This window comes from Podarcis liolepis (genome assembly GCF_965112155.1).
Source record: "Podarcis liolepis genome assembly, chromosome: 5".
NCBI lineage: Eukaryota > Metazoa > Chordata > Lepidosauria > Squamata > Lacertidae > Podarcis > Podarcis liolepis.
This window is the reverse complement of record NC_139556.1, coordinates 17,797,952-17,816,951: the sequence shown is the minus strand read 5'-3', so window position 1 is coordinate 17,816,951 and position 19,000 is coordinate 17,797,952. Positions and strand designations below refer to the sequence as shown.

General features: G+C 44.3%; 1 protein-coding gene across 1 annotated transcript; it reads right to left on the bottom strand.

The window, feature by feature from the left end:
* Positions 1 to 2,109: 2,109 nt before the first annotated feature.
* On the bottom strand, positions 2,110 to 18,081 carry PLAU (plasminogen activator, urokinase). Its single transcript, XM_083502771.1, has 11 exons — positions 17,951 to 18,081; positions 13,179 to 13,307; positions 11,713 to 11,770; positions 10,891 to 10,995; positions 9,566 to 9,740; positions 8,914 to 9,005; positions 7,990 to 8,182; positions 7,453 to 7,598; positions 5,970 to 6,107; positions 5,313 to 5,455; positions 2,110 to 4,160 (listed from the first exon to the last, which is right to left on the bottom strand). Exons 2-11 carry the CDS (start codon positions 13,236 to 13,238, stop codon positions 3,972 to 3,974), a joined length of 1,299 nt encoding a protein of 432 aa, XP_083358897.1. The 5' UTR covers positions 13,239 to 13,307; positions 17,951 to 18,081; the 3' UTR covers positions 2,110 to 3,971.
* Positions 18,082 to 19,000: the final 919 nt, after the last annotated feature.

Genomic DNA, 19,000 nt, shown 5'->3' with positions numbered 1-19,000 from the left:
TCCTGAAGCCACACTGTTCCGCAGTGGCCCCATATTCCCTTTCGACCCTGACTTGCCTCAAACCCCCAGCAGGGGCCTGAGAGGGCGACACGCCCAATGCCTATGCCAAGGTTTCCTGCATCTGAAATTCAATAAAGTTGTGGCCATTTTAATCCCAAAAGATGTTGTCTGACTGATCCCAAAGTCTGGCTCCCAAAAAGGGGGGGGGGTGCCTGGGTACACAATTATCTGCGCTGTTTAGCATTGCTGTTAAAGAGGAAACCGGCTTTCTCTAGAGAACGTGCTCAAAAACGCCATAAATACATCCATAGTGGGTAACTATAAAGCTAAAGGAGATCAAATGATAAAGCACAGATATGAACTCTTTATCTAGCTCTGATTTATGTCTGCTTTCACAGTAAATTCTTTGTGGGCTGTTCACAACCACAAGAGACACACTAGCTCCACCTACTGGTATACAAAAATACAACTACTGCTGGGTTTATAATTGTGGTCTGTTATTTAATGTCACTCCTGAATGTCACAGTCATCAGGCTATATGTTTTGTTTAGTGAAGACAGGGAGTGTCTGTACAGTAGCAGCAGCCACGGCCAGTTTGGACATGTGTCTCCACTCCCCCCAGGACACGTCCTTTTTCAAGGGTGAAATTTCTGTCCAGTTGAATTTTTAAACATTTGCCAAAATGTCCCTAGCTATGCTTTCCGGATGAGACAGAGACATAACTTGTGGTTGAAGACTTGCTTTCTTCACTTCTCCTGCCCCCATCCTCAGCAATATATCACAGCTTCTATGGCCTACATATAGTAGGGGTATTTAAAATGAGTCTCATCATGGCGTCCTCTTTTTTGCTCTTCAAAATATGGCAACCCTACACACACTTTTTCTCTTAAGGAGCTCAAGGTGGTGAACAACGTTGGTGAGGTAGGTTGAGAGACTGTGACTGGTAAAAGGTCACCCATCCAGTTTCATGGCTGTGTGAAGCTAAACCGGAAGATTGGGAAAAGATGCATCAAATATTTATTTGTGATGGTGAGGTTTCAACGGCCGTAGGCTGGGAGCATCAACCCTATTAGCCTTCTTGTTGTCCCTCCTTAGTTGGATGTCCAAGGCTGGTTGAAACTGAGCTCATGGTGGTTGCAGATATCCGTAAACTTAAAGGATGCAGTCAAGCAGGCCAGTGGAGTCTATTCCAATCTGTTAACATGGCATAGCTGTCAACCGTCCCTTATTTGGTGGGAAAGTCCCTTATCCCAGCGCTGTGTCCCGCTGCTGTCCCTTATTGATGATGTCCCTTAAATTTCCCGGGTTTCAAAGGAAGCAGCTCCTCTCCCTCCCTCCCTGCTGGCTAGGGAGGAGGGAGGCTCCAACTGTGTTGCTTGGCTGCGTTGCTCACCCAATAAGGAGTCTAAGAATGACTGGGGGGTGGAGCTTGCATGGCTTGTGCCAATCAAATTGGCCGCGTTGCCTGGGGACTCGCCTTTGCTCAGCGCTTCCCAGCAGAGAGGTGACGGTGGTTTTCCTTGCTGCATCCCCTTTGCCAGGTTGCTGCGCTGTGGGATCCACCGCTTGAGGCTTTGTTTGGCTGGCTGGGCTTTCTGCCTTTGGCTTGGAGGGGCTCAGAAGTTGAACATATCTGTGCTTGGAAAATCCCTTATTTTGACTGTTGGTCCCTTATTTTCAAATCTGTAAGTTGACAGCTATGTAACATGACTGTATAATCGGCAGTACAGCTTGCAAGACAGGCATGGGGACCCGACTGTCAAGTGTTTGGGAAGTGCAGTGCAAAGTGCTTTGCAAGCCCTGTGCTCAGCACGTCTCAAGCACCTGGGAACCACCTGGTTCCTAGGTGCTTGGGAAGCACTTCTCACAGGGGCTTTGCAGGCCCAGCTGATTGGTGCTTGCAAAGCCCCTTTTGACCAACGGCCAAACACCTGACATCATATTTGGCATCAGATGGGCGTGGCTTGCCCAAAATGGCCTTGTGGGCTATATGGGAGGCCTGGGAGGCTGGATTCAGCCCATGGGCCAAAGGCTCCCCAACCTTGTTGAAAAGGACCAGCTTATTGGTTTGCCCCCCCCCCACCCGAAAGTAATAGAAACAAAAGGAAGTCCACACAGCAGTAATATTTTATTGGTGTTTAAAATCCACGATTTATAAACAATAAGTTAAAGTAAGGTTATTAAATAACAATTGGGGTTCCAGCCCCAGCACATATATTACATATTCATTGAATAAAACATTCTTTCTTAATTATATAAAAAAGCTACTGCCAGGAGTCTTAGGAAAACAGGTAAAAATGGCAAGCAAGATTTACAAATGTTCTTCATTATGAGGGACACTCTCATCTGCTGAAGCTTGACCCAGTTCAGGGTCTGTAAAATTCTGCAATGTCAAAAATGACCTCTCTGGTCTAGCTATGCTCTGAGTTTTGCCTTGTACACACCATGTATTATACCACAACAGGGCTTTTTGTTGTTTTTTAAGGTGCATAACAGAATTTAGTCACCTTATCATTAAAAAAATTGGCAGCTGAAATACTGTCAGCAATCTACACAGAGAGTCAGACAAATATGGTAGAACTAGTCCTTTGGGCAGCAACTGGGAGTGCAAATGCCAACATGGAGGAAGGTACTGATGGTTTTTGTTGAAATAATATTCATTAGTGAACCCTGTTAAAAATGCAGCACTCTTATCTCAACAGCACCTGTGGAATGACAAGTTGTACGAAGCCAGAGACAGCTAAACCTTGGAACTAAAAATCAAAACGATTTTTTTTGTTTCAATTCTGCTTCTTTTCAAAATACTTTCCCCATTGCTGTTTTTCAAAGTTGGTAGAAAATGCCAGAAATGGTTTATATTTTAACTCCTGACCCCTTCACCTTACATTTAATCCTGCCTTTCTTTCCATCACGAAGCCCAAATTATGGCGGTACCTCATACATGAGTTTCTCACGCAGATACCCATTTAGGCACTGTGGAGCCCCAGACCTCCTGAGCTCCAGCAAAGCGGTGATGGCCTCATGAGCCTCCTTGCAAGCTACTTCTCAAGCAACAATCTGCTCTATGACTCAACAAGGCATCATTGTGAGGTCAACAGACATATGCTCAATTGCCTGCTCTTCTGAGTTGCTAAGCTGCCTTGAACAAACAGGACCAGCTTCATTGAAGAAGCAATCCAAATTGTGACAATATCTTAGGGACACCAAAGAAGCAGTTCTGGAATCTGCATGTGATGCCCCCCAGCAACCTTTGAGACATTACAAACTTCTCAGATATTATGGCACATTCAGAGCCATTTGGGAATGGGAAAATATATTTGGCTGTTCCTGTGGACAACTCACTGTTTCTTGACCTGGGTGATGACACCCAGGAAATCCCTGGGATTTTTGCTTTTGATTGCCCTCAAACGGTTTCCAAATTCAGGTTATGACAAAGGCTTGTATCTTAGACATGTTTTTTTGTCTTTAAAAAACAAACAAACCCTGCCACTACACCCCACAGAGATCTAAACGCACATAATGAATCAATAGGGCAGCACATTTGTCCTGAAATCTCATTCAATTAAATGAGTCTGAGTTGTTTTTCTGGATGGCACTAATATTACGTTAGTAGCCAATTTAAAAACCTTACCAAAAAACCCCGCACCTACTGACAAAGTGAAATACTGACTCCTGTAGATAAGGCCACATGTATATTACATTGGCTGGCTAAAGCACTCCTTATTTAAATGTTAAATATTAAAGAGCTTCCCCACTCCACCATGGGAGAATGTGTGTTGTTCAGTGATGGTTTCCACTTCAGACATAGCGACACAAATGTTAACGAATTAACCTGATGTTAAGTCCAGTCAAGATAGCCACCAAAGAACCGTCAACTCCAAAACAAGGCTTGGCGTTTCAATGGCCTGTAACGTTCCTTGACTTAGTTTCCATGCTCCATGCTCCATACTCCATGGAAAGCTGCCATATCTTCATTTAGGAAGGTAGGAACTTTTGAAATGGATGCCGTTCATGTGGGTTTCGATCCAGCGAAGGTAATTTGCGACTCTCGTGTAGACGCCAGGCCTCTCTTTGTCAGCACAGCCGTCGCCCCAGCTGACAATACCATTTAGCACCATCCTGTTGCTGCTTGCACAAACCAGGGGACCGCCGGAATCTCCCTGATGGGACGTAAGAATGATGGTGAGCATTTAAAGAGAAGAAAGCTAGGGAAAAGCACATCACGAATTCTGCTACCACTGTGGTTGCACTAGTGTCCTATTTTACAGTAATGGGACACAAGGTGAAGGAGGTGAGGACAGGTGACCCCACCTAGGTCCGAAGTCACCCCCCCTCAATAATCAACCCAGGCCTCAAAACTGTCCAAAATTCCCTTTCTCTCTTCTAAAAATCCAAAACAGCTTTTCTCTGCTCTTCTCTGCTTTTCTCACAAAATGCATAGGAAAAATGTTATTCTTTTATCAGCACGAGGCGGCTTCAAAAAGCTAATGAATAGGCTCTGTTCAAAGCAGGCCTGAGACCTGACTTTTATCTCATTCAGTTGCAACATCTTTGAACATGCTGAACCACAAGGCTTGCCGAACCCCCCCCCCCCTTGGCTTCTCACGCCCCTTTCCCAAAAATAGGAGCTTTCTGTTCATGCTCAGGGGAACTCAACATGGGGCAGGACTCTTGAAGAGGAGGAAAAAGGGGAGGGAACTGTAAGGGGAATATATGCTCTGTGCAAATGACTGTGAACCCGTGCTTGTTTGTGAACTATCACACTTGCTCCTTCTACCAGTTCATGGATGGTAGAAATAAAGCTTTTTCTCCGAAAACTATTCCTTGAGTGCCTGTTTGACTCCCACTCCCTTTCCCGGGCACAATATTTTTTCCCACCCGAGGGCAAAGCCTCATAAGGCTACAAAGGAAAGGAAGTGGCCATGACAGCTTAAGCTCCAGCACAGCCATTCTCAAACTTGGGTCCCTAGTTGTTGTTGGACTGCAACTCCTAAGTGCCAGGACCTGTGGTCGGGGCTGATAGGAGTTGTAGTCCAGCAATCTTTGGGGACCCAACTTTGCGAAAAGCTGCTCTAGCATCAAGGAATCCTCTTTCAACAGATTCCAAATTAAAAAGGAGCTGGCTTAGCCTAGCAGAATAAATAGGATTGTGTTCCTTGCTGCAAACATGTATCTTGCAAGATGTTTTGTGTAGTGGGATATTAAATTCTAAATCTACAGATGTCCATTAGGCCTATTCTAGAGAAAGGGACTGCATTAGCCAGACCATTCTCTTGACATAAAATGTAGACATTGTGCACAAGGAAACTTACTTTGCATGAATCTGTCTGCCACGTTTGATCTCCAGCACAGAACATGTTGTCCGTCACCCTGTCCTTATAGTATTTCTTACACAAAGACTGGGGTATCAGGTTGACATTGGTTGATTTCAGGATCCTTGCGAAGTAAATGTCAGCTGCAAACCAGAAACATGACAGTTGGTTGGGTTCTTTTTCTCAGTGAAGTCTAAAGCGATCTTTTTCATTGCAAAAACAAAGCAACGCCAGAGCCTGCCTCACTGAATAGCCTCATACACGAAACCCAAATTCCTCTTCTTCTGGCGGATAACGGCGAACAAACTAAATTATGCAAAGCAAACACGGCACAAAGACTTTTGTATGTAGACTATGAGTTTGTTTGTTGCAGAACCAGAGCTGTTGTGGAGCTGGGTGCACAGAGCACATGCAACCTTAGCGACTAGCCTCTAGCAAGGTTCAAAAGCAAGGATGGGGAATTTGTGATACTCAAGGTGTTGTTGAATTCACAACTCCCAGCAGTCCCAGCCAGCATGACCAGCAATCAGGAATGATGGGAGTTATAGTCTAGCAGCTTCTGGAAGGCTAATGGTTCCTGATTCCTGATCAAGAGAGTGCCTGTAACACATGCCACACAATGTACATTAGGAATGGGAAAGGTGTTTATCAACTTACTCTTGTTTTCTCTTCCATAGCCAGAAACTTCACACTGGAAATTGTCTGGAAACGAGTCTTGCGATGGCAAGCAGATGGTCTTCACGGTGTCTGACTCTTGCGCACACTGACCAGAAGATGATCGGATCCTCATTAGGGCTAAAGAAGGAATAAAGAATGCATGTCATATAGGGAACCTTCTATCACTAAACTCATTAGAAACAGAATAATACATATTTAGAGCTATCCGTTCCAGCTGCTTTTCCAGACGACATATGATTGTACAGTGGTACCTCTGGTTATGTACTTAATTCGTTCCGGAGGTCCGTACTTAACCTGAAACTGTTCTTAACCTGAAGCACCACTTTAGCTAATGGGGCCTCCTGCTGCCACGCCGCCGGAGCACGATTTCTCTTCTCATACTGAAGCAAAGTTCTTAACCCAAGGTAATATTTCTGGGTTAGCGGAGTCTGTAACCTGAAGCGTATGTAACCTGAAGCGTATGTAACCCGAGGTACCACTGTAGTCATGTTACTGCATTTACTTGTATGCATAATCCCTACCTCCCGCTGATAATTTAGATTGCGAGATCTGATAAAAAAATGTAGCTTAAAATGGACTCTTTTATTATGTTCAGTAATTAATAGCAAGTATTTTAATGACAATAATAAAAAGTATATGTACTTTGTTAATGGGCATCTCCCCTCACCCCTTTTAATTTGCTATTATTTATATGGCTGGTACGGTTTACTTGTTTGTTTTCTTCCATAAATGTTACATTAGTATTTCATATAACATATTATATGATTCCCCATTCCCCCCACCTTATGTATTGTATTTTTTTCTTTGCTGTAAGTCGCTTGGGTGACAAGCAACTAATAAGTTTGATAAATGATAAATAAAAATAATTCGTTTAACCATAGAAACACATCGTAAGCATTTCCAGGACTGGCTAGAGATAGTGAAACATCACCAACCCAGGAAAAATTAATCTCTTGACTGCCTCAGTGAGAGAAGAAATCATCTTCCCTGACTCTCAAAGTATTTTCCTTACAATGATCTGATAGAACACCCACCCCCAAATGTTTGGTGAAAGAAGATAGCTCATTCGTACCTGTATATTTTCCTAAGCTATCATCTGCAGTCATTTTTGTATCGTTTGCAAATATGGGGATGATGTCATGACAATGAAATACGAGGTGTTTTGCTGTAAGGCTGTGTAACACACTATAATTTTAAGGCATATTTGAAGCACATTCGTTCCCTCAAAGGATTCTGGGCGCTGCAGGTAACTCTGTGAGAGGTAAACTACAATGACTAGAATTCTTTGATAGAAAGAACTGGCTTCAAATGTGCTTTAGAAGTACACAGCCTATACCATTTCTCACTAAAATGGGCCATTATTTTGCAGCAGTACTTGGGTGAAACATTTGTTCCTCAGTTTTTTGCATGCTCAGGTGAAACATGCCTATGATTCAGAAGGGAAGCTGGAGATGTCACTTACCAATATCATTATTATAATCCGTTCTCTGAAGTGTGTAGTCCTCATGAATGACAACCCTATCAACATTAAATTTTTGCTCCTTCGTATCATCAGTGTACAATTCAGACTTCCCGAGAATAACAGTCAGCTTGGATAGGTCAGGAGTGCTGAAAAGCAATGAAAACATTGATTAGGGGGAAAATTATACATGGGGCATATCTCCCCACTCTAACTTTCACATTTGCTCAGTTTTCTGTCTCGGTCAGAAGAGAACAGAAACATAATTTTGCAGTCCTCTTTCTTGTTTGAGCCTCATTGTTTTGCTAGGTGAATGAAGCTAGGACACTGACAAACTGGAATGTGTCCAGAGGAGGGCAACCAAAATGGTCAAAGGCCTGCAGAAGGAGCATGAGACCTTTTGCACAAGGGCATATGCTGTACCAGTGAGCTAAAATCCCTCCCTTTCACAGTATGGGATGTTGACTAAGGGATCTCTTATCTAGAAAACAATTCCGAAGTGGATAATTAAAAGGAAAAAGTTGATTGTGAAGCACTTACTTGCTTCCAAAGCAGTGTGCTGCTGTCAGGACCCAACACGGATCTATGAGGCTACCGCCACAAAGAAACTGACTACCGCCTCTTTTATCGGTGTGGTAGATGGTTGCTATCCAAGGCTGAGACTCGATGGGTGCTTTGTAACCGCCCACAATCTTGAAGTACTTGCGGAAGCTCCTCTGGCCACATGTGGCTTCTGTAAAAGGAAGAGAGAGCCTCAAGGATTTGCCCCAGTGAAGAACAAACATAGCTTTAGCTCTTCGCAATAAAGACTAGGTCCTCAGGGTAGCAAGATCCCCATGAAGATCTGCAAAGTTTGGCTGCCCCTCACAAATTTTTAGGCCAAGGTTAAGGTCTGATCAACACCTTCCGACCGATGATATGGAAACATCCTTCCTGAATTTGTACCGCTAGGACTGCAGGTGAGGGGTCATATATAGAAGAAGAAGTTGGATTTGATATCCCGCTTTATCACTACCCGAAGGAGTCTCAAAGCGGCTAACATTCTCCTTTCCCTCCCCCCCCTCCACAACAAACACTCTGTGAGGTGAGTGGGGCTAAGAGACTTCAGAGAAGTGTGACTAGTCCAAGGTCACCCAGCAGCTGCATGTGGAGGAGCGGAGACGCGAACCCGGTTCCCCAGATTGCGAGTCTACAGCTCTTAACCACTACACCACTCTTAATGTTCCCTCTGCATAGAATGCTCGCACAGTGGGGAACAGACTAAGCGAAAATCCTTCTACTGAACATGCTAGCTGTCTACTGACAAATTATTTTTGTCTACTTAATTTGCCAAAGTTAGTATCTGGCCCAGAATAGGCATTTCTTCGGCTTGCAGTGCTTGGCTTCATTATGAACTGGTTTTTTGTGTGCCTTGCTTTGATTTTAAAAGTTTATAAGCATCTGGCACCCTAAGTAATAACATACCTTTTCGGCATACGTCGATTTTGCAGGATGTTGAAGAGGTTCGATAACCATTCCTAACGTAACACCACGGCTTGGATCGGCCATCTGGATTTCTGAAAAACAATGGAATATTGCCTTCAAAAGAATGATTCTCAGTAATACCAACGCCAACCTGCAGGGGTCGGCAGAATGCCTCCACTTCATGTAGGTCATAGTACAGTATGCTGAAGTCATCCAGTTCACCTATATTCTTAGTAATGCTAGTTAAATGTTCCTGCAGGGCATTAATCCTGCAAACTACCAAGTATAACTATTGGCAACGTTGAACAGAACCCTTGAACCTGGCAAAGGGATTTCAGTAGGTGGGGCAAGGTGCCCCAGGCAAAATAACTCTTTTGCTCAACTATTAGTTATACTTTGTCCTTGTAATCCAAAGAGAACCATACGGAATCCCTGTTTGCATCAACAAAGACAATGTGAATGAAATCCTAACCATTCTTAAAAGTACAAGTTATAGTAGAAGATCTAGTCATTCACCACAGCTGATGTTCTTGTGGAATGCCAGCCAGATGATTTGATGCATTATTGGCACATGGCAACTGTGGAACTATGGGTTGGGGGAGAAATAAAAAATAGGGCAGCTGGACGTAACATTCCGTTGCATTTCAGTTACCTGCAGAAGTTGTGCTTTCCTAACCCAAGTTTCATGGCATTCTCCATGCCATCATGATAAGGCCATCTCTGCAGCGAAGGGGAGTCCCAATCCAGGCACCTGTCACCTTTCTCATTCACGGACAAAGTCCCTCTGTAGTCCTCCCCGTTGTCTGTATAGCAGCGACTTTCAGCATCTGTCGAGAAAACAAGAGGATTGTCAGTGCTGATGGAGAATTGGCAGCTGAGAGGTTCCATGGAGTCCATTGAGACAAAGGATTTTTGTCATGTTAAATCTTGACTTGCCAGTGCCAGGATGTTATTGCCAACGTGTCTATACTTCTCTGCATTTCATTTCTCTCTGACTTTGTCGTTGTCAGTCCCACCCCACCAACCATATTTATATAAACCTATAATTCAAGGAAGCGCTTCATACATTTCATGAAGTGGACCCCATGAGATTTTGCTGTTTTGCTGCAACAGACTAACATGACCCTGCCTCTGGATTCTGGAACTATAGGGCCAGATCCAGCAAACCAGTTCCACTAGTGGAAGCCAGCTTGACAGCTACCACTAGCACAACAGGGATTTTTCTGCTCTCCTCCCCCTGCACACACCCCCCCCCCCGTGCTTCCTCCAAAACTGCTCTGGAAAGTTGGGAGAACCCACAAAACAGTAGACAGGAGCAAGGAGGGAGAGGGTCATCATTCCATCAAGCAATCAGAGATGATTGCGCAGGTGGAACAATTACGTTAGTGCTGCGCTGATTTTTACTCTATCTTTTCAGATACCCGTTCTCAAAGTGGTTTACAGCTCAATAAGCCTCCCAACCCAGGGACGCAGGTGGCGCTGTGGGTTAAACCACAGAGCCTAGGACTTGCCGATCAGAAGGTTGGCGGTTCGAATCCCCGTGATGGGGTGAGCTCCCGTTGCTCGGTCCCTGCTCCTGCCAACCTACCAGTTCGAAAGCACATCAAAGTGCAAGTAGATAAATAGGTACCGCTGTGGCGGGAAGGTAAATGGCGTTTCCATGTGCTGCTCTGGTTTGCCAGAAGCAGCTTAGTCATGCTGGCCACATGACCCGGAAGCTGTACGCCGGCTCCCTCGGCCAATAAAGCAAGATGAACACCGCAACCCCAGAGTCATCCACAACTGGACCTAATGGTCAGGGGTCCCTTTACCTTTAAGCCTCCCACCCAATCTCTTGTTTCTTTTGGGGGGGGGGGAGAGTGTCCAGAGTGGCTTTGTCTGTTCCAAAAAACTAGAGGATTTATTGGCGTTCTTTAATTTCTAAAGGCCGTGAGTTGTTGAGTAAAAACGGAAACAAGTTTTGAAGTGATCACCTACCGATTTCACAGTGGTCCCCACTATATCCTTTGGGGCATAAGCAACGTCTCATTCCAGAAAAGAGGTAGTAGGAGACACAGGTTCCTCCATTCAGACAGGTGCAACCTGCAAACAAGACATTGCGGGGAAATTGTAGTATGCCACACTGTAGGCCAAACATCACATCACATCCAAATGCGTAGCAAAACTTCAGTGGGCCCCTTCTTCAAGGACAGCCTTCCTCATCCTATTGCCCTCTAGATATTTTATGCAACTCCCATCAGCCCCATCCAGAAGACTGCTCTAAGAAAAAGAAGCTTTAGGAAGAAAGACAGATTCTCCATCCATTGCCTTTCCTTCCATGGGAACCATAATGTTTCTTTGAGAGAGAGGAAGAAGAAGAAGAAGAAGAAGAAGAAGAAGAAGAAGAAGAAGAAGAATTTGGATTTGATATCCCGCTTTATCACTACCCGAAGGAGTCTCAAAACGGCTAACATTCTCCTTTCCCTTCCTCCCCCACAACAAACACTCTGTGAGGTGAGTGGGGCTGAGAGACTTCAAAGAAGTGTGACTGGCGCAAGGTCAGCTGCATGTGGAGGAGCAGAGATGCGAACCCGGTTCCCCAGATTACGAGTCAACCGCTCTTAATCACTACACCACACTGGGAATCGCCAGGAGATATTGCAGCGAGAAAGCAGAGGGGGATGAAAGGGTTAAGCGGTGCTATCGCAAAGAAGGGGCTATCAGAGGTTCATTACATGTGCAAAACAAGGAATTTGGCACTTTGTCAAAGAGCGGCAGCAGTTTTCAGATGTCAACAAAAAGCTGCAAAGATTTCTTTACCTTTATGTTCATATTTAGCTTTGCTTCCTAGCTTGCGATCTTTCTTCCAGTGGTGAAACTAAGAGGGAACAAAGACAGACACAAATTATTCTAAAGGAAAAATAAGGAAGCATTATTTAGATGAAGCTAGTCCTAAATAACTCCCCCTCCCCTTATTTTCATTTCCCTCATAACAACCCGGAGAGGTAGGGCAGTTTCTTACAGATGATTTCGCTAAGCTTTAGGGTGTAAAGCAGGGCTAGCCAACATGGTGTTCTCAGTTCTTATTGGACCATCATCCTTGACTGCTGTCCATACTGGTTGGGGCAGATGAAAGTTGTAGTCCAATCATATATAATGGGTGGCTTCTGCAGATGTGTACTGCTGTGCATTAAATCAGGGGTGGCTTGGACTACATGTATGTATGTATGTATGTATGTATGTATGTATGTGTTCCATAATTCTTAAAAAATAATTTTGTGGAGAAGAGACTTTCTGCAGCTAAGTCACATATGGTGGGGCAGGCAGAATCATATCTAATCTTCTACAGTGGTGCCCCGCAAGACGAATGCCTCGCAAGACGGAAAACTCGCTAGACGAAAGAGTTTTCCGTTTTGGAGGTGCTTCGCAAAACGAATCTCCTATGGGCTTGCTTTGCAAGACGACAATGTCTTGCGAGTTCCTGCTGGTTTTTTTCCTCCCCCCCCCTCTTTTTCTAATCCGCTAAGCCACTTATCAGCTGATCCAATCAGCAGATAAGCCGCTAAAAGCCGCCAAAAGCCGCTAATAGCGCTAAGCCGCTTATCAGCTGATCCGATCAGCAGATAAGCTGCTAAAAGCCGCTAATAGTGCTAATAGCGCTAAGCCGTTTATCAGCTGATCCGATCAGCAGATAAGCCGCTAAAAGCCGCTAATAGCGCTAATCCACTAATCCTTCAATGGGCTTGCTTCGCAAGATGAAAAAACCCGCTAGACAAAGAGAATCACATAACGGATTCTTTTCGTCTTGCGAGGCACCACTGTATTATGTAAGAGAGAAGCAGGCAGAAGGGTGAGGTGGAGGAGGAAGCAGAAGAACCAAGGGTTTGGGAAAGAACTAGACAGTTGCTTGAAAAAGCAAGGGGAGAAGGGATAGCTTTAAAGGGCAGGTTAGAAGAAGCAGTCCAGAGAAATGAGGAGAGGAAGAAGTCTGTTTTGTGTGTGTGTTGTACGGACTGGGAGATGGAAAGGGCAGAGAGGTGATCCAAAGGAAGGGAACGTTGAGGTACATGTATTGCTTTGAAATAAATATGTAAAAAAGTATTTATCAGGTTATACATCCCAGAGTACAACCTCCTGCACGTACCAGCAGTAACCAAAAAAGAAAGACGTTGCTAAAAATAGGTTTGGGCCATGGGCGAAAGAGGAAGCTTTGCATTTATGGTCAAACATGGAAATAAGCACAAGCGCTTGTCAGTTGGAGTTCCTGCCACGGTTGCAAAACTTACTGATGCTATGTCTGTGACGAGAACGCTCAGCATTACAGAGATGGTGATGAGCAACTTCATGGCGTTGGGAAAGAGGTTCCTATTTCCACCAGTTTGGTTCACTTCCTGGGTCCTTCTTTACACAGGTTTCTGCAAGCAAAGGAATAAACTCAGGTTTGTAATGTGGAACAAAGATGGGACCAAACTGGTTTTTTTCTTTCCAACTTGAATAGCCTTTCGTTGGCGAGGGGATGTGTTAAGCTGCTTTTCTCTCTCCCTGTTCTGAACTCAGGTTGAAGCTGAGGATGTCGATCAAGAGAGAACCACCAGCAGGATGGTGTCTTCAGGTCCCACCTGCCTGGTCCTCCTTAACCCTTTGTGCTTCCTTCTCTCCAACACCTGGTAGCAAACACGGTGATCAACACACAAGGCTCTTCTGATCCACCACAGTGGCCCCAGCCCTGGTTCTAGCTCTGGAGGCAGATGCGAGTTTTTCTCGGAAAGTTGAAGGCATTGTTGCCCGTCATCCCACTATCCACCACTGGTAAACAGGTTTCACAGATTTCTGTAGTGTTCTGAAAACCTGCTCGGCCAGAAATTATAACGGAAATGTGTGTACATTATCAGTATCAAGTTGCCTTTGATTCTATCGTCTGTCGCCAGCCTATTGTCTAGCCACAAGAAATAAGCATAACAGGCAATTCCTGGCGCAATTTCTCCCCCTTTCTGCAAGACAAAATCCTGCTCTTTATACCTGGATTCCTTCCTCAGTTTTTCTGTTTTGAGGAAATAGTGTTCTCTTGAGCTCCGTTTTTGTCGGAATGACTAGATAAGAGCTGCACTAATGCAATGTCAGTCTCAGGGAAAGCACTGATCATATTGCAATCACACTTGCCTGGAAGTAAATCCTATGGTGGGAGTATTGTTTAGTTTGTTATTGTGTTATGTGTTTTGTGGCTTTATACTGTAAGTGGCCCTGGAATCCCCAGCTGAAGGGTGGTATATACAGTGGTACCTCAGGTTAAGTACTTAATTCATTCCGGAGGTCCATACTTAACCTGCCGGAGCACGATTTCTGTTCTCATCCTGAAGCAAAGTTCTTAACCTGAAGCACTATTTCTGGGTTAGCGGAGTGTGTAACCTGAAGCGTATGTAACCCGAGGTACCACTGTAAATTTAATAAATAATAATAACTTGGTGAGACTTTCTTCCAAACAGACCAACATATGATTGTGCTGTGAATGAAGAAACACCTCAGTGATCCCTTTTACCAATAATGGCAACCATTTAGCAGGCTGTCGGTAATTAGCAATTTGTTAATTTGATTTCAAAGTATAAGTGGTAGACTATAATTATTGAGCTTTAAATCAATCTGGCAGAGATTCTCCTCTCTCTTACAGAAAGTGTGCGCGCACATAGCAGGAGATTGCTCCATTAAAAGCTGGCGCCTTAACTTCACGAAGGGATGAACTCATTCTCAAAAAAGCCTGAGGTTATTTCATCTCTGCATGTAGGGACAAAGCGCAATGTTTCAGGAAGGAATTTGGAAATAAACGGGCGCATCTATTGCCAAATTTGGTGACAAACCACCACCTGCTTGATTCAGGCAACCCTTCTGTTGAAACTGAGGATTAAGGGGTAAGCTGTGCAAAAGGCTGATGATGGAGACTTAAAATATCAGTTTTAACTCGTTCACCTCCAGTTTGTAATTTTCACGAAGTTAAAAACAGGAAAGCAAAAGTGCAGCGAAATAAAATCCCATTGGACAAATGTGGGACTTACTTCTGAGTAAGAAAGCGTAGGATTGGGCTGCATGGCTGCAATTCTATGCACACTCACTTAGGAGCAACCCTTGCTGAATCTCATGATTTACAGTACAGTACTGGGCTGTAAAGGGACGTGGGTGGTGCTGTGGGTTAAACCACAGAGCCTAGGACTTGCCGATCAGAAGGTCGGCGGTTCAAATCCCCGCGACGGGGTGAGCTCCCGTTGCTATCCCAGCTCCTGCCAACCTAGCAGTTTGAAAGCGCATCAAAGTGCAAGTAGATAAATAGTTACCACTCCGGTGGGAAGGTAAATGGCATTTCCGTGCACTGCTCTGGTTCGCCAGAAGCGGCTTAGTCATGCTGGCCACACAACCTGGAAGATGTACACCGGCTCCCTCGGCCAATAAAGCGAGATGAGCAACCCCAGAGTCGGCCACGACTGGACCTAATGGTCAGGGGTCCCTTTACCTTTACCTTTACTGGGCTGTAAAACAGTTGCATGAGGAGAACAGAAATTTCAAGGGATTCAGCAACTTGCATAGGGATGTCCTGTTATGCTGGCAAGCTCCTGCATCAGGACTGCCTATCTGCTTGGTCTGTCCTGCTTCTGCTATACATTCTCAAGCTTCAAGCAGCCTTCAGCTTTCCTAGTGATCAAAGTGCTGATCATTGCGCAGGTTGTCACTTTCCCCCTCTGCTTTCGCTGGCTGACTTTCGCTCACTTGGCCACTGACACCCACGCAGACTCGACTCTCTGATTGGAGCGATCCCTGACCTGCATGTCTACGACGTGAACACCCTGCGCTGGCATGTGACTCACACCAGCCCAAGCTATCGAGGGCTGGAATCCCGACAGGACCATCTCCTCAGAGACACCTTTCTTACTACCAGTAAGTGGCGCCTTTCCAGACCTTAGCCAAGGCAGGGCACAGCTGCGCTGAAACCAAGCAAACCACGGCTACCACCTGCTCAAATTAAAACGAAAACAAAGATCCCAACCATTGCTCACTGGTATAGGCAAATTGGTTGTATTATGTGCAAATTCAAACCTGCTTGATAAATATTGCTGAGACTGAATCCTGCCTAGGAAGTACTCATTGGGCAGGTATTAGGCATCAAGGTGTTGCCCTCTCCCTCTTCTGATGTAGCAGACCATTCAGGTGACTGTATTTTCCAGGGACAGTCCTGGATTTACAGAAGCCATCCTTGTTTCTGATTTGATCCTGGAATGCCCCGCTTTTCCTTTAGGACGTCCCTATTTTCACTGGAGAAATGTTGGAGGGTATGGAGTTGTGTGGCCCCCAAGCCAAGGAGATAAGTAACAATACAGCCTTTAGAAGACATCTGAAGGCAGCCCTGTGTAGGGAAGTTTTTTAATGTTTTATTGTGGGGGTTTTATATGTTGAAAGCTGCCCAGAGTGGCTGGGAAAACCCGGTCAGATGGGCGGGGTATAAATATTATTATTATTATTATTATTATTATTATTATTATTATTATTATATCTTTATTGTCATTGCCCCCATCGGGGACAACGAAATTACTTGACTGCTCCATAAAAACACTAATTAAACAATACAGTATAATACAGCAAGGGAGATTAGATGACTTTCAAAGTCCGGGCTTCCCATTCAGGGCCGAGATCGCTCTGGAGAAGAAGCTGTTCTTAAGACGACTCGTTCTTGTCTTCATCGACCTGTATCTCTGTCCTGACGGCAAGAGCTCAAAGAGACAGTGACCAGGATGCGATGGATCTTTTACTATGTCCAGTGCCTTCCTATGGCACCTTGTGGCATAAATCTGTTCTAAGGTTATTACTATTATTATGGAATAGGACGTCCCTATTTTCACCAGATAAATGTTGTAAGGTATAGATGTTGCCTTCTCCTGTCCATCAAGCACTCTATCATAGATACAGGGCAGGTATTTCCACACCTTATATGTGAATGAGAAGTTTGACTACTGGCTTTGTCAATGGCAGCTTTCCCATTACTTTTACTACGGCCACGCCTGCCATGCTTATTTGCTGGCTCCCGTTCAAAGAGCGCTGGCTTGCTGAGCAAGAATGCCGCACACTCTGTTTCCCAGAAGCATCAGCCCAGTGCCTGAGCCTGCCTGCAGTGCAGAGGGATCAAGGTGCGGGTTAGCAATAGCAGGGCACATGGAATCACATCGGAGCATCAGGGAGCTGCCTTCGCGCCTGCTCAGCCTCTGCCCAAATGGTCTGCAGGACCGAAGTTCTAAGTGCAAATTGAAAAAGCTGCAGAATCCCAATGAAATCTAAAAGGCAGATCCAATCGCCTCAAAGTGCAAGATAGATGCATTTGACTCCCTTAACCAGATCATGCCGGACGGTCACAAAGGAACAGCAAGATGAGAGACGCTGAAAAAATCGCTTGTGTGTCTTTCATCATCTGCAGCTAAAAATTCAAAAATTGGCAGATAGAAGTCTACCCCATTCTTTCTAAAAGCACTCGGCATAATTATATGAATGTAAATCCAAAGCAACACAAAGCTGCAAGCAATGACAAAACTGCCTGGATGGAAACTGACATGTCAGAACACACTGAAATTGTGTTTAGCCTTTAGCCTCAAACGTTCACAGTTTCTTTGCAATCAGATATTGTCTCATAAGATCTAATGCAGGTTCAAAACCAAAACAGACCATATTACAGCAGGAAAAGATTCAATAAGTGGTATTAAAGCGCAAGCAGACAAACATAACAAAGACATATTTGCGTTAACAGCATTCTATTCTTTTTAAATTGCCAATCTTGTTTGGAAAAACATATTCCAGACCTTGCAAGACTCTTTTGCATGTACAATCAAGCCTCTTGCAAAGAGGCGCTTATTGCTTTAAAAGGGAGCACCACAACAATAAAGCTTTGAGATGACTGAAAAGAGAATAAAGTCTTTGAGCATTAAAAAGTTGCAGCCATCGTTCAACGGGGCTCTTTAAAACTTGTGTGTGGGCAATAGTTAATATAATTATATTTCATATAACTAAGATTTAAAGGTGTTGGACTTACCAGATGGAACAACAGTGGCAAAACTGTGCTGTGCTGTGCTCTGTGGTGATATTGCTATAGCGGAAGGCTTAGCCTCTCAGTGTGCTCACTTTGACTGTTCTGCAGAGGAAACATAACTCTATATAAACCCTCACACAGAGCCCTGATTGGACGGCTCTACCCTATGATGCATTCCAGCTTGATGACAAGAATGATATCATTCCACACTGCCTGGAGGTTTGCACCACTAGGGGGATTCAGTTAAAAAAAAACAAAAAACCCCATACATTTAACTCTTTGCAAACAGATGTCACAAGTGACTCAATGAGGGGATTTCTAAAGCGTTGTGAATTGCAGTTTCACTACAGAAAGGCGTATCATCCATAGTATTGTATCGTATGTGTCTGGAGCTAGATCTTCATCCAGACCCTCGCCGGCATACTTGATTAGCAATTGGTGTTCTTCATTACTTTGGAAAAGTAGAGAAAAATCCCTTGCTGGAAGAGGAAATGAATATTTAGTTTTTCATCTGCAATGTGCTCAGGGACAAAATTAGATGTGTTAACAGATTTTTTCCTTCTTTTCATGCCCACTTGAATTCCATATGCTTTATCACTCGTAAGTTAAATTTGCCGTGGAAGACTTCAAAGGAATGGTTTTATTTAATAAAAAGTAAAGCATCCAAGAAATAGAACTGGGCACACTGAGTGGCCCTATCATTAGAGAGTGTGAAACAGTTGCCCTCAGACGGCTAATTTTGGGCACCATAAAAGGACAGCAAATTGTTAGCTATTTAGTTCATTATTATTACATCATTCCTGTTAGGAAGGGTGAGAAGCGGAAATTGTCTCAGATGCCAAAATAAGGCAACTGGCCCTTGGGTAATATGGGGGCATAAATTGCTGCTCTAGTTAAGGCAGTGGTTCTCCAAGGGTGTAGCAGGAGAGGATGGCAAGCGTTGCCAGAAGATTAAAGGGCAATCAAAGAAACACGGAAGCATTTAAGTGTAGTATAGTATAGTATAGTAGAGTATAGTATAGTACAGTATAGTATAGTATCAAAATATTGATA